Here is a 13,502-nt window from a genome sequence, read left to right as displayed (position 1 = left end):
TAGCACACAGCGTATGGAGGATCTTCTCGTCTGTGACGTCATCATAAAATCAAAAGTTTAAAAAGAAATTATAACTCTAGTTGTTTTTTGACAGAATTTTACCTATCCTCACCAATATCTTTTTATAAGTTTTCTTTTTGTATAACCAACTTCGTGGACCTGGCCACGGAGGATTATTCTATTGTTACAAGGGGTTCTGAGCATTGTCACAGCGTATAGATAATCCACTATAGATTCATTCATTCATTCATTTATTCAATTTTTCCAACAAAATTAAGAAGCATTAATTACAATAAATAAAATATGACATCAGAAAATACAAATGATAAATATTCAAGTAAACCAAATATATAGAATATGCACCTGATACAGAGGATAATATATCAAAAAAGTTGGAAAAACGGAGTGGTCCACTGAAAAGCAAGGCTTGTAGAGTGTGGACCACTCAAGACGAAAAAAAGTATAACACAAATAACTATATATCTATACAAAATAGATAATGAAATAAAGATATAAATAATAATTATAATAAAGGAAATTAGAATTAAAAGATGAGCAGAGACAAAAGACAAAAAAAAGACATGAAGACACACACAAAAAACAAAACAACAAAAACAAAACACAAAAAACAAGAGTAAGAATAAACAAATATTGCTGCACAATCTGCGAAAAACGAAGAAGGGATAAATGGAGAAAGAGAAAGTCAAGGATAGGAGAGGGGGGGTAGAAGTGTAGTCAATCTGACACCAACACCGAGGGCAACCTGTAGACAGGTAAACAATAAATAAACAAATAAATTATAGAGGAAAAGAAATCAATGTGAAGTTTTGTAAGATTGTAACAAAATAAATTTTAATTTTCTTTTAAATGAATTCAGAGAAGGGGAAAACTGGATATCAGGGTGAAGAGAGTTCCAAAATTTTGGCCCCTATATATAAATGTATTTTGGGCGAACAGTGTTCTGAGCATGGGCAAATGAAGGTCGTCGCGACCTCTAGTAGGGTAATTGTGAGAGGAGCTGTTTTTTAAGAACATGTCATGAAAAATAAAAGGAAGCATATTATTATTGTATTGGTACATGAATTGGCCAAGCTGGAGTAGGTAAAGATCACTGATCTTCAAAATTTTGTTTTCGAAAAAAATAGGATCAGTGTGGGAACGTACGTGAGAAGAAAAAACAATACGAAGTGCTTTCTTTTGCAGCAATAAAATCCTGTTAAGTAAAGTTTGATGTGTGTTTCCCCATATAAGCAGACCGTAGTGAAGATATGGTAATACTAAAGAAGAGTAGAGTGTGAGTAAGGAAGTTGATGGGAGGAACATTATTAATTTATTCATAACACCAATATTACGAGACATTGTTTTGCAAATACTGTCAATATGACACTTCCAAGAAAGCTTATTATCTACAATGACACCTAAAAATTTAATATTCGATACACATTCCAATTGAAAATTATCAAACTTAATACTATTAGGTAATGAAGTTAAGGTGTTACTATACAACATGTATTTTGTTTTTTCAATATTAAGAGAAAGTTTGTTGCTTCTAATCCATTCGAGTATTTTAGACAGTTCTTGATTGAGTGTTTGAACAAGAGTGTGTGGGTCTTTATCAGAAAAAAATAAATTGGTGTCATCAGCAAAGATTATGAAAGACAAAATTTCAGATGATCTGCAAAAATCGTTAATATATATTATGAAAAGAAGAGGTCCCAAAAGGCTTCCTTGTGGCACACCGCAATTAATGTTACATAAGTTGGAAGAATGGTCGTTCAGTGAAACAAATTGTTTTCGATTGGAAAGGTAATTCCCAAACCACTCCAAGGCCTTGCCACGTACGCCATAATGAAAAAGTTTGCTGAGTAATATTTCGTGGTAGATAATCCTCCGTGGCCAGGTCCATGACCAACTTATCGTCAGGATGACCCCCCCCCACCCACCCACACACACACATTTAAACATTTGAGGCGGGACAGACGTAACCAGGAGTCATTATAACAGTGGCCATTAAAATATCTTAAAATATCCTTCTTGCGTTTCTCATTGATTGATATTTTTCAGTTATGAAGAAAAGGCTTTTTATTTTTTTTTAACGAGGGGCACTGAACGTAGAGCATTTTCCAACGATAGTTTCCATAGGGACTATACAATGTACAATCAAACATGAAAATTGAGAGTACGACTAATCGCTGACCTTTGTGTTACAGGACCCAGGTTAATAATACCTATCAGGAATATTTATCCTAAGTGTGCTCTTGTTTCTCTCTCGAATTTTATTAAGATGATGCTGGTAATTACGAGGGAGGTGACAACAACCCAAGCTACGAACTCGCTCCTCCCGAACCCGAATCAGGGATTAGCGGGGAAGATGTTTCTTTCGGCGGTCTTTCGGCACCGCCAGAGATCCTCGCTCGGGGTCCGAGAGCCCGCCGAGCATATGCCGAAGCGGCCCAAGCTGGCACAAAGAAAGTGTTCCGAACCCGTCTAATGCTTGTGGGACAAGAGCGTGTCGGGAAAACAAGTTTGAAGAAAACTCTGACAGGTCAAGGGTAAGTTCAATTGTCTCTCAGTCTTTTCTTTTTCATCCAGCCCTGTATCCTCTTTCCCCTCGTCCTAGCTCTCACCCCCCCCCCTTCTCCCTAACTTTCCCCTCTCTTTTTCCTCCTCCCGCCAAAAATACTAAAAATAATTATGTCATGCATTTAGAGTTGAGTTATTGGATCAAAGTTAATTGAATAGTTTTATGGATTGAAAAGAGGTTGCAAAAATCTGAAAATGTAATGTCAAGTAGACTGGCCAAAGTATCTACTTCTTTTAGAAGTCTTCTAATTCGGCACATAAATACAGGATAAAGTGACAATTATTTTTTTTATAGATTCAGTTTGGTGATAGTGGCTTACCGCCTGAAATTGCACTGGAATAAAGATTTTATTACCATTATCTTAATTATCATGATTATAGTCATTTGATGACGATGACGATGATGATGATGATGATACTGATAAGGGTTATTTATATTATTATTTTGACAAGATGGTGAGTAATATTATTATTGACATTCCTATTCCTTTCATCATTATTACTATTATTGTTATTATATTATAATCATTATTTTTTTACCTTTAATATTACTAAAATATCACTACCATTATTATCAATATCATTTCTACAATATAATGATATCATGATTCTATCCCAGCCAAACGAAGTTTGAAGTGGGGGGAACCCTTACAAAAAATTCCCGTAGCACCACACAGGAACTACCAAAAAGAAGTACTTCAGGACATTACGTGCACGTTATTTGGGACGGTACCACAGAACTGTACAACAGGTCCACGTCCTGTGATACTTCCTGTTATATCAACCAAATAAGTATGGCAGGAAGTATCACAGGACAGTTCTTTAGGACAGTACTACAGGACAGTACCACAGGACAGTATCACAGACATACCACAGGACAGTACTGCAGGACAATACTACAGTGCGTATCAAAAAAAAGTTTACACTTTGAAAAAGCCCTGGGAATTAAAAAATATACAACATGTGGATAATTTTTTCACATATAATCTTGGGTTTGGGTCTCATCTATCCAATGAAAGTAAAAGTTTTGACAGAATGTTACACTTGAGTGAGCACTGTCCATTTTTGTAAAGCTCGCAGAAATCTGTTTGCGCAGAAATGCTCGTTTTCAAGCTGTGTCGAGGACAAAGGGCGAAATCAAACTTACCCTGCGATACATTTCTCATACATTTCCCTTCCACTTTTAGTCAATTGTAATAAAATGGATACATTCAAGCATTTTGTAACAATTTTGCCACCGAAATTGAAATTTCAACACTTAGTAAGCACAACCTTTACCCTTTGTGTGCCAGCTGGATCTAAGGACATAACTGGATCTGAACAAAATTTTATATCAGACATCTCCAGAATTTTTTCACTAAGTTTTTATCATTTGAAGTGGATTTACATTTCGTTTTTCATTTAATACTTGTTTCTCCACACTTTTCACAAGCTTGACAATGATAAACAAAAAAAAATCAAGCCTAAGCCATTTCATGTAAATCACAGCTCAGTGTAAAGCAAATATCGTCATGATGGCCTCGGTGTGTGGGGGAGTGGGGTGGGGCTCAATGCACTCTTCGAAGTGTTTTTGGCAAGGAAACAAGTTTAAAACGGTAAAAGATATCTTTAAGTCAATTTTACTAGCTAAATTCTATGTGTTCTTCATGATTTAGGTCTACTTTTATTTGTATAACTTTTTAAAAGTTCTGCGCAAATCAATTTTCACCAACTATTCAAAAGTAAGTGGTGCTCACTCAAGCGGAATTTTTTTTCGACATTTACATCGTCATTTGCTTAAATGGAGCTGTACCAATGTTAAAATGTGGAAAAATCTTCAGGATATTACAAATGTATAATTTTACAGGACTTTTTCTAAGTGTAAACTTTTTTTGATACGCACTGTATATAGGACAGTACCACAATACAGGACCACAGGACAGTATTACCGGAATACCACAGGCCATTACCACAGGACAGGACCACAGGCCTGTATCACCTGTATCATGTGCCAGTACCACAGGCATGTACCATAGGCCAGTATCACAGGCCTATACCATAGGCCAGTACCACAGGACAGTTGTACAGGAAACCACGGGCCAGTAATGCAGGAATACTAAGGGACTGTACCGCGTGACATATTTCTGCAGTACTGTCCTGTGGTATTCCTGTGATACTGTTCTTTGATAGCTTGTGTGGCATTATTGATCTTGGCCTGCCGCTTTCTTGTGAGACTATACTGTGGTAATCCTGCAGAACTGTCCTGTGGTATTCATGCGTTGTGGTAGTCTTACTATTACTGTAATTATTATATTATAAATATTATCATTATTACTATTATCAAAATATCACTACCATTACTATCAATATCATTTCTACATTATAATAATAACATGAATCTACCCCCTGCCAAACAAAGTTTGAAGGAGGGAAATAAAGGAATGAGTGTACGGTCGAGCGTGCGATCGGTCAGTTCATTGCAAATCTTGCGCATCGAACTACTTCCTCAGTTTTTAACAAATTCTCATGAAACTTGGCACACGTGGCGTTAGGGTAAAGATGTGCAAGACATATTTTTTGTATATGTCTGAAATTGTATTGCCATGGTAACGGCTATTATTGCAAAAATAAGGTACAAATGTTGCAGCTCAAACTACTTCTTCAGTTTGTAACCAATTCTCATGAAATTTGGCACACATATTGGTCTTGACGTAAAGATGTGCAAGACATAGGCCTATATAATGTGTGTGTCAGAAATAATATTACCATGGTTACGACATTGTTTGAATAGGGTAAAAATCTTGCGGTTTTAATTACTTCATCAATTTTCAGCCAATTCTCATGAGATTTTGCTCACTCATTGCTTTCGAGGTAAAGATGTCCAAGAAACATATTTTGTGTTTGTTGGGAAACGAGTTGACGTGGTAACAATGTAGTATATGCCCCAAATTAGGTAAAAATCTTGTGGTTCTTGTTACTACTTCTGTTTTTATCATTCTCGCTCAATGGTTTTGAAGTAAAGATGTCCAAGACCCATATTTCGTGTGTGTCAGAAATACGCTTTGAACTACTTTATCTGTTTTTAACAAATTCTCATGATATTTAGCTCACACTTTGGTCTTGGGGTAATACTAGGCAAGACATTTTTTCCATGTGTTGGAAACTGTTGCCATGGTAACGGCGTATGGCGGGGGCATTAATAACCTTCAGTGATAGTTTAAGTCCATTTGAGTTTATTTTGTATGAACATGAAAGCCTATTTGTTATCAGACATTTTATAATTTTTATTGCTGTCATGCAATTTCTTGCTACAGGTTTGATCAGAATGAAGCGATTACAGATGGTGTCGAGACGACAAACGCTTGTGAAATAAACATCCAGGTTGCAAAAGCAGGAGGGAAACTTTGGTCTATTCATAAGAAAGGACATGGAAATGAAGATGCTAAAGGTATATTTTATTTTTATTTTCTAATCAAGAAATCTAATTCAGTAGTATTCTCATAGTATTTGTTTATTTATAAGTGACAATAGCGGTAAATTGCTGATTTGTCTATCGTAAACTTGTCTTTTCATCACAGAGTCTACCTTTATTTAGTGCCATTTCGTCGAACAACTATTTGGTTCAATAATCACTTTTAGTAATCAAATATTCGTCTGTGACCATTTCATGTCATAACCAGTTGGTCTAATATCCATTTTAATTTCATTGATTTTGCTCAATTAATACTTAATCCAATAAACCAAATAGTATATGGACGAAGTGGCTATTGGACCAACTGGTTATCAGACGAAATGGTGAGTGGACAAAATAGTAAGTAGACTGTGTGGATAGTGGACAAACAGATTGTAGAGCAAATAGTAGACGAGTTGGTAATTAGACGAATTGGCATAAGACTAATTGAAAAAACCGAAATAGCATACCCTCAACAAGTGTCATTTTTCCAAATTGGTGATAATTTGTTTTAAAAATTGTTTTTCTCATGAAATGATGTAAAGAAAAAAAATTATGTTAGAATTAAGATATTTCGTGGTCATGCAGAGCAGCACAATAGCATGGTTCTGTTTTGGTGTTGCTGTTCGTATAGCAGTATATTACTGTTATATTTGTATTTGTTTGTTACTCATCAATCATTATATTATTATTATTGTTAATATTCTTATTATTGTTATTATAATCATTACTATGATTATTGTTTTTCTTTTTATCATTATTATATTCATCATAATGATCATTCAATTATATTTTGTCAAATTCCTTTGGGGGAGGTTATCTTGACAAACTCTACTTCGGGGTTTTTATAATTTCCTTATTTCCTCTGTTTAAATGTTGACTTATTGTATACATATATATTGGTTTACATTTGCTCAATTATGTATTTTTATATTGTGATTTTTATTTGGAAATAAATGAATTGAACTGAACTGAAAACAATCATACATATCACAGACTGTTATTATTTACCATTGTCGCGTTACCATTTCATAGTAGTAGTATATATTTGAATAGTTATTCTGGTCATATTATTATTTCATTATTTATTTCCACAGAGGGTGAATACAGTAAAGCCCTAGCTGATGAAATAGCAAAAAGACTGATTGTAACCCCACCACAGGTAAATGCATGTATAATTTATGATTTAAACACTTTGTGCCAAGAGAAAAAAACAACCCTCATTCCATGGGAAGTCAATGCAAACATCAACCGCGCTTCGTCAAAGCAGAACAATGAGAGAAACAGAGAAAGGAAGTTTTTTCCAAAGAGCTATGTAAAAATGACATAATTATTATTTTTGTTTATAATTTGGAAATAAAATGCAAATATAAATATAGTAATTTAAATTGTTGCTTTTTTAATTTTTTTTTAAATTGAGCTTGCACATCATTGGCAGTACCCCCTTAAAGGACAAGTCCACCCCAACAAAAATTTGATTCAAATAAAAAGAGAAAAATACAACAAGCATAACACTGAAAATTTCATCAAAATCGGATGTAAAATATGAAAGTTATTACATTCTACAGTTTCGCTTTATTTCACAGAACAATTATATTCACATCCTTGTCGGTATGCAAATGAGGAGACTGATGACATCACTCACTATATCTTTTGTATTTTATTATATGAAGTATGAAATATTCAAATTTTCTCCCCGTTGTCGTGTGAAACAACTATTGATTCCTCCCTAAACATGTGTAATTAACATTGTTTAATACTATATGGTTCAATCAAGTTGGTCCTTATTGTCAAATCTATAAAAAATAAAATATTGTAAAATTCAAACAATAAAAACAAAAGAAATGGTGAGTGATGGACACCATCGACTGTCTCATTTGCATGTCACTGAGTTATGCATATTACTGTTTTGTGAAAAATAGGAGAAACTTTAAAATGTCATAACTTTTTTACATTCGATTTTGATGAAATTTTCAGAATGATTGTTGGATTTTTCTCAGTTTATTCAAATCAACATTTTTCTGGGGTGGACCTGACCTTTAATGTATTGTTTTTTACAGGATCAAGATAGTTTAGCACCTCACCGTGATGCAACAGACGGCAGAGGCTTGAATCCAGAAGAAGCAGGTTTGTGCATATGTTTATCATCAGTGAAGAATAATTGTTACAATACGCATGATGACGGTGATCATGAAATTGACACACAAAAAATCAGAAATCCATATTTTTGTTCAAAGTAGAAATCTGAGAATAGAAATATTCTGAAAATTCATTTGCTAAATTGATTGTGGTCCCGGCAGCCAATGAGAAGCGCCAGATCGACGAGGCTCGCTATCCCTTGTTTTGTTGAACACAAAACAGTGTAACAGCAACTCCCATCTTTTTACGTCTTTTGGTCTGACGAGGCCCGGGTTTGAACTCCCGACCTCCCGGTTGTGAGATGGACGCTCTACCAACTGAGCCAACACACCAGTTCAAATATTATTAAAAGTAGGGGTAAAAACATATATTGATAATATAGATAATCATAAGTGTGATAAGTGATAATAGTCTTCATAATTACAAACATTGATGTTCTTATGTGGGAATAACGATCTTATTGATAGGGGTTATTATAATTTTGATTAATTATAATTATGTTTTAATGGTATTGATTACAATTGTGAATATAATAATAACAATAATGATGAGAATACAAATGATGATACAAATGATAATTATAATGAAGATGATAATGATAAGAACAATAATGATGATAGTTATAATTCATTATAATTTTTAAAATAAAATGATAATAATAGTATTTCTAATTTTCAGATATTTATATATTAGTTTCTTTTGACATCTCCCTCTCTAAGTAAAGACCTTCTTCTTGTGTAATATCATACAATTGAGATTTGCTATCGACATGCAAGAAATATATAATAATAATATATCAAAATGTAATATAATCAATATTGTACAGCAATTATTTTTTCCATGCAAGTGTCATAATAATCATTTTTCAATCATTAATTTATACCTCTGAAAAGGCAATAATTGTTGCTAATTTGACATTAGAAAAGGGATAAATCTCTAGTCCTCAAAATAAATTTGTTTTTCCATTTTGTTTGATGTTTATATTGTAACAGTTCCCTATGTATGCCGATGTTTCATCAATTTCCTTTACATTTGTAGCTGCATTTATCTCGGATGACGTGGAGGCGCCCACGGCTGGAGTGGAGGATGTTAGTACTAATATGCCAAATCAAATTGCTAGCCTGGTGGAAAAAATGCTGAAGGAGCAGCTTCGCATGAAGGTAAAGAGCATTATGTTTTTTTCGTAAACAATGGACTTCCTTTTTCTTTTTTTTTTCCCCCTCTGTCTCTCTCTCTATCCCTTTGTCTCAGTCTTTCTCCGTCTACCCCCCCCCCACTATGCGTCTCTACTTCTGCCCTCTTGTTTTCTCCCTATCCTGAAATTCTTTCGCAGCATAGTTACGAGGCAAACTTTTTAAGCAGTGAGGAAGTGTTGGAAACTAGCTTCCTCATGCCTTTAAAAGTACATAATATTATTAATAATAGTAATATTATTATAATAGTAATAATAATAATGATAATAATGTATGTCGTTTAGAGGGTGCCTAGTTTCCTATTCAGAGGCGCAGAGGGAATTATTACAAAGAAGGGGGAGGGCTGTTTGAAATATGAGAATAGATTGGTCTTAATTAATGTTGACTTTGAATGATTCTTAGATTTGGCTTTGCGTATTGTCGAGGAGAGTGAATGTCTCTTTAATACAGAAAACGAAAAGTGAAGAGAACGGGAATTATATAAAAAGTTAATACAAAGCATTTATTTTCAGGCAGCATTATTAAGGCAGCTTGACAATGACTGGTAGAAGATCCATCCTAAAACTAATTGGAACTCTATGTGCAAATTTAAGTTCTGATCAGTGTGCTATTATCAACTCTTGATAATGACGGCCGAAGCTAAAGAAGAACAAAAATACTATCAGTGGAATATGCATTGAGCCAGGTATGGTGATATGTCAGTGCAGGACCTATCTTTTGTCAGGCACACCTGATGCCCCCCCCCCCACTGCCAGTTAGAACTTGATTAATAAAACTTTACATAAATGGATGGTCTATATATGTATTTGTGTTATTATTCATGTGGATTGTATTATTTTTTATTATGTTTAAGGAGGTAGGAAGAGACAGTACTGACGGTGGTAAAGACGAGGGTGTCTCGCTAAGTATATGGGACTTCGCTGGACATGATATATACTACACAACCCACCAGGTGAAATATGATTACTCTACATTCTTCTAAGGGCCAATCAAAGAAAAAACAAGCTTTTAAACATTAAAGTGTCGGAGCTAGCACAAAAATATCATCTTCTTACAACTTCTGATGCCTTTTATTGGGTTGTATCCATTTGGTCTTCTAGCAGATGGTCTAATTCTAAGATTGTTGACACCATCGTGGCTTAACCCTAAAAAGACTGGGGGGGCTGATTCAGCCCCCCCCCTCGACATTTTTCGCGATAAATCTGCCGCACAAAATTTTTTGACCGCATCGCTCGCTGACTTTTTACTTTCAAGTCTCACGCAACTTTTGAGACCAAAATTGTGACCCCCGGGTACGCGGTTCGGAAATTATGCAACATTTCGTAAGTGCGTGCAGACCCAAAATTACTTAAAAACGTGAATTTGTGTACAAATCCAATGTAAATAGTGTTTTTAGCCAAAATTCATAAATGTATCATTATTTTTCCTTTTACTGCTTAAAATCAATTAATTTTATCTTTTTTATGGTCAAAATAAAGTCCCCGACAATATCCATTGAAAAAACAATAAAAAACAAAAAGCCAAAAAACAAAGAAATACATAAGAAATTTAGAAAACAATAGAATACATAAGAAAATAAATGTGATGTTGAAATTTTTTTACAATAAATTTGATCAGGTGCCTATCTAGAGTATGTGAAACAAAAATTAGCATTTCAGGGGCATTATTTTATTAATTAGAGCAAACTTATGATTTTACGCATAAATTAGCATAATTAATGAAACATGAGCTTTTTGCAGAATTTGATGTTATAGTTTTGTAGATAATGCCATGGGTAATGCGTGTGCCAATTTTCGTCGCGATCGCGCGATCGACGGCCGAGATCATAAGGGGGGGCTGAATCAGCCCCCCCCCCCCCCCCCAGTCTTCTTAGGCGTCGAAATAGCCCAGTCTATTTAGGCTTAACCCACTTGGTCTATTTGCTGATGGTCTAATTCTCAGAATATGTAACACCATCATGGTTGAACCCACTTTGACTTCTATCACTTTAGTCTAATTATCATTTGGTCCAAACATCACATGGTCTTGGTCTATTGTTATTTCGTCTATGATGGTCTAATTTCCACCTGGTAGCTGCTGGTTTCGTAATGGACTCGGTAGTGTTAGACCAAGTCGATATAAGACAAAATGGATATAGCCTAACTAGAAAGTAGCCATTGGGCTAAATGGCAATTAGACCAAATGGTTATCGGACCAAACTGTTTGTCGATGAACAAGGAGACTTACATGGTGAAGAAGAGTAGTGTAGGAGGTTTCACGGTACACCAATCTTTCTTGGGCAAGTGTTGGAACTGAAAAGGAACACCCAAGTTTGGGTGGTCAGGACCAACCATTGCCCAAGAAAGGTATATGGTGTACCACGAAACCTACTACACTGAACCAGGAGACCAAACGGAAAGTACTGTGTAGAAAGTGGGTGTAGACCAAGTGGCAGTTTACCTATTCTTTCTAAGGTCTCTAGTCGGATTACACTTTTTCTTTCACTTTTTCGGTTTGTCTCTCCCCCCCCCCCCTTCTGAAAGAAATGTTCGTTCCTCCCCCAATACACATGTAATCGGGGTGTTGCAGGAATACACTTAATGCAATTGATTTTATATTTCTTTTGCAATTAATATATCAGTTGTAACTGTAGCATATTTCCTTGTAATTCTTTTTGTGAGAAGTAGACCAGCATGTAAATACAAATTTAAAGTTGATTGCCGGGCTTATCGTTTTGAGGCCCCAAAATTGACTTTGATACACAAACACACACCTCTCTTTTTCTTTCCCACACATTTGATACATAAGTGAACAATATATTTAAATGAATAAATACCAATTTCAATAGCTGTTTACTAAACCTATTTTTTTTTTACCTTGACAGCCAATCACAGCTCATCATTTAGCAACCATTGTCTTTTTCGGTTCTATTATGTATTGTTTCATCCTAGCATTCTGCTCATTCATGCGATTTTACTCTGATGAGTGCATATGTCGAAAAGCTTCAGTATGTCAGTTTCATTGCTATTTTCCGATTTTATAATGTGCCAAACACTTATTTAATTCTTTTTTACGATATTCCTTTGTATTTAAGGTTTTCCTGACTTGGCGAGCCATCTACGTAGTCGTCTTTGATCTGAGTAGAAGTTTGGATTCAGTCGTCCCCCCAGAGTCCAGAGATGACTATTATGAAATGGTATATTTTTATTTTATTTTTTTTTTTACTTTATAACCCTTTTCTGAAAATAATAATGCTTTCCCCATTTGAGATAATCATGTTTCTAGCCTTTATTTTTCAATTCACAATTTATTGCTGCATTTTAGTTTACATCCCTGATGATATACAAAACAGAATTGAGAATTGTTAAGTATCAAAAGCACCAGTATGCCTCTTTGAATGGATTAAAATTGATCTACTTAATTCCATCAAGTTGCCAATTCAAGAATTGTAGCGATTACTATTTTTCGGAAATTCTGCAATCTACAAAAGCTGCTGATGTCGATATTGGAGCACTCATTTTTTTTCTGTAATATTTTGTAAGACTTCTGTGGCTCTGTTTTTTTTTTTATAAAGTAATCAAGTATGGCTACTAATCCCTGAAGAAAACGCTGTCAGCTATCATTATACATGAAAAAACATTTTAAAAGTATAATTTGTATCCTTGTTATTTAGCAAGCTACCTCCATTTCAAAACCATGACTGATGATAATACTTATATTTCCTTCTTTCATTAGTCGTAATTGAAATTGGGCGTTTGTAAAAATATATATATATATATTCCTAGTCACATGACTGCTTTCAACCAATCATTTGATTAGGATCCTCTCCATCTGTTTCATAATTTCTTATTATCCACGAACACAGGCTAAAGGAGGTGCGAAGGCGGAGCTGACATGCCTTGAATTCATCAACTTCTGGTTGTGCTCCATCTTTGCCCATGCTGTGGCGCCCTCGTCAATCATGAATAAGAATGCATCCAAAACCAGCCAGAAATCTCCACCCATATTCATCGTCGGAACGCATAGAGCGAGTGTGACGGGGGACACTAAAGAGAAAAATAAGAAGGTAACTCTTCATGATTTTCATTTGCATTTATAAGACAATAGCAATTGTGTTGGTTTATTTTCAATTGGTATAGTGCCAATTTGTCCAATAACCAACTTGTATACTATCATTT

General features: G+C 34.8%; 1 protein-coding gene across 4 annotated transcripts in view; it reads left to right on the top strand.

Annotated features, from left to right (window-relative positions):
* LOC121420992 overlaps positions 1 to 13,502 on the top strand; it is a 40,815-nt gene that overhangs the window by 15,009 nt on the left and 12,304 nt on the right. For all 4 annotated transcript variants that reach the window (XM_041615561.1, XM_041615562.1, XM_041615560.1 and 1 more), the window contains 8 exons: positions 2,285 to 2,552; positions 5,877 to 6,010; positions 7,111 to 7,175; positions 8,074 to 8,140; positions 9,191 to 9,312; positions 10,199 to 10,297; positions 12,419 to 12,520; positions 13,190 to 13,390. In XM_041615561.1, the coding sequence (XP_041471495.1) occupies positions 2,285 to 2,552; positions 5,877 to 6,010; positions 7,111 to 7,175; positions 8,074 to 8,140; positions 9,191 to 9,312; positions 10,199 to 10,297; positions 12,419 to 12,520; positions 13,190 to 13,390 (1,058 nt within the window). The remainder of the gene's footprint in view (positions 1 to 2,284; positions 2,553 to 5,876; positions 6,011 to 7,110; positions 7,176 to 8,073; positions 8,141 to 9,190; positions 9,313 to 10,198; positions 10,298 to 12,418; positions 12,521 to 13,189; positions 13,391 to 13,502) is intronic.

Source organism: Lytechinus variegatus, chromosome 9 (genome assembly GCF_018143015.1).
Source record: "Lytechinus variegatus isolate NC3 chromosome 9, Lvar_3.0, whole genome shotgun sequence".
In the NCBI taxonomy this organism is placed as follows: domain Eukaryota; kingdom Metazoa; phylum Echinodermata; class Echinoidea; order Temnopleuroida; family Toxopneustidae; genus Lytechinus; species Lytechinus variegatus.
The sequence above is the reverse complement of the archived record's forward strand: the minus strand, read 5'-3'. Positions and strand labels throughout refer to the sequence as shown.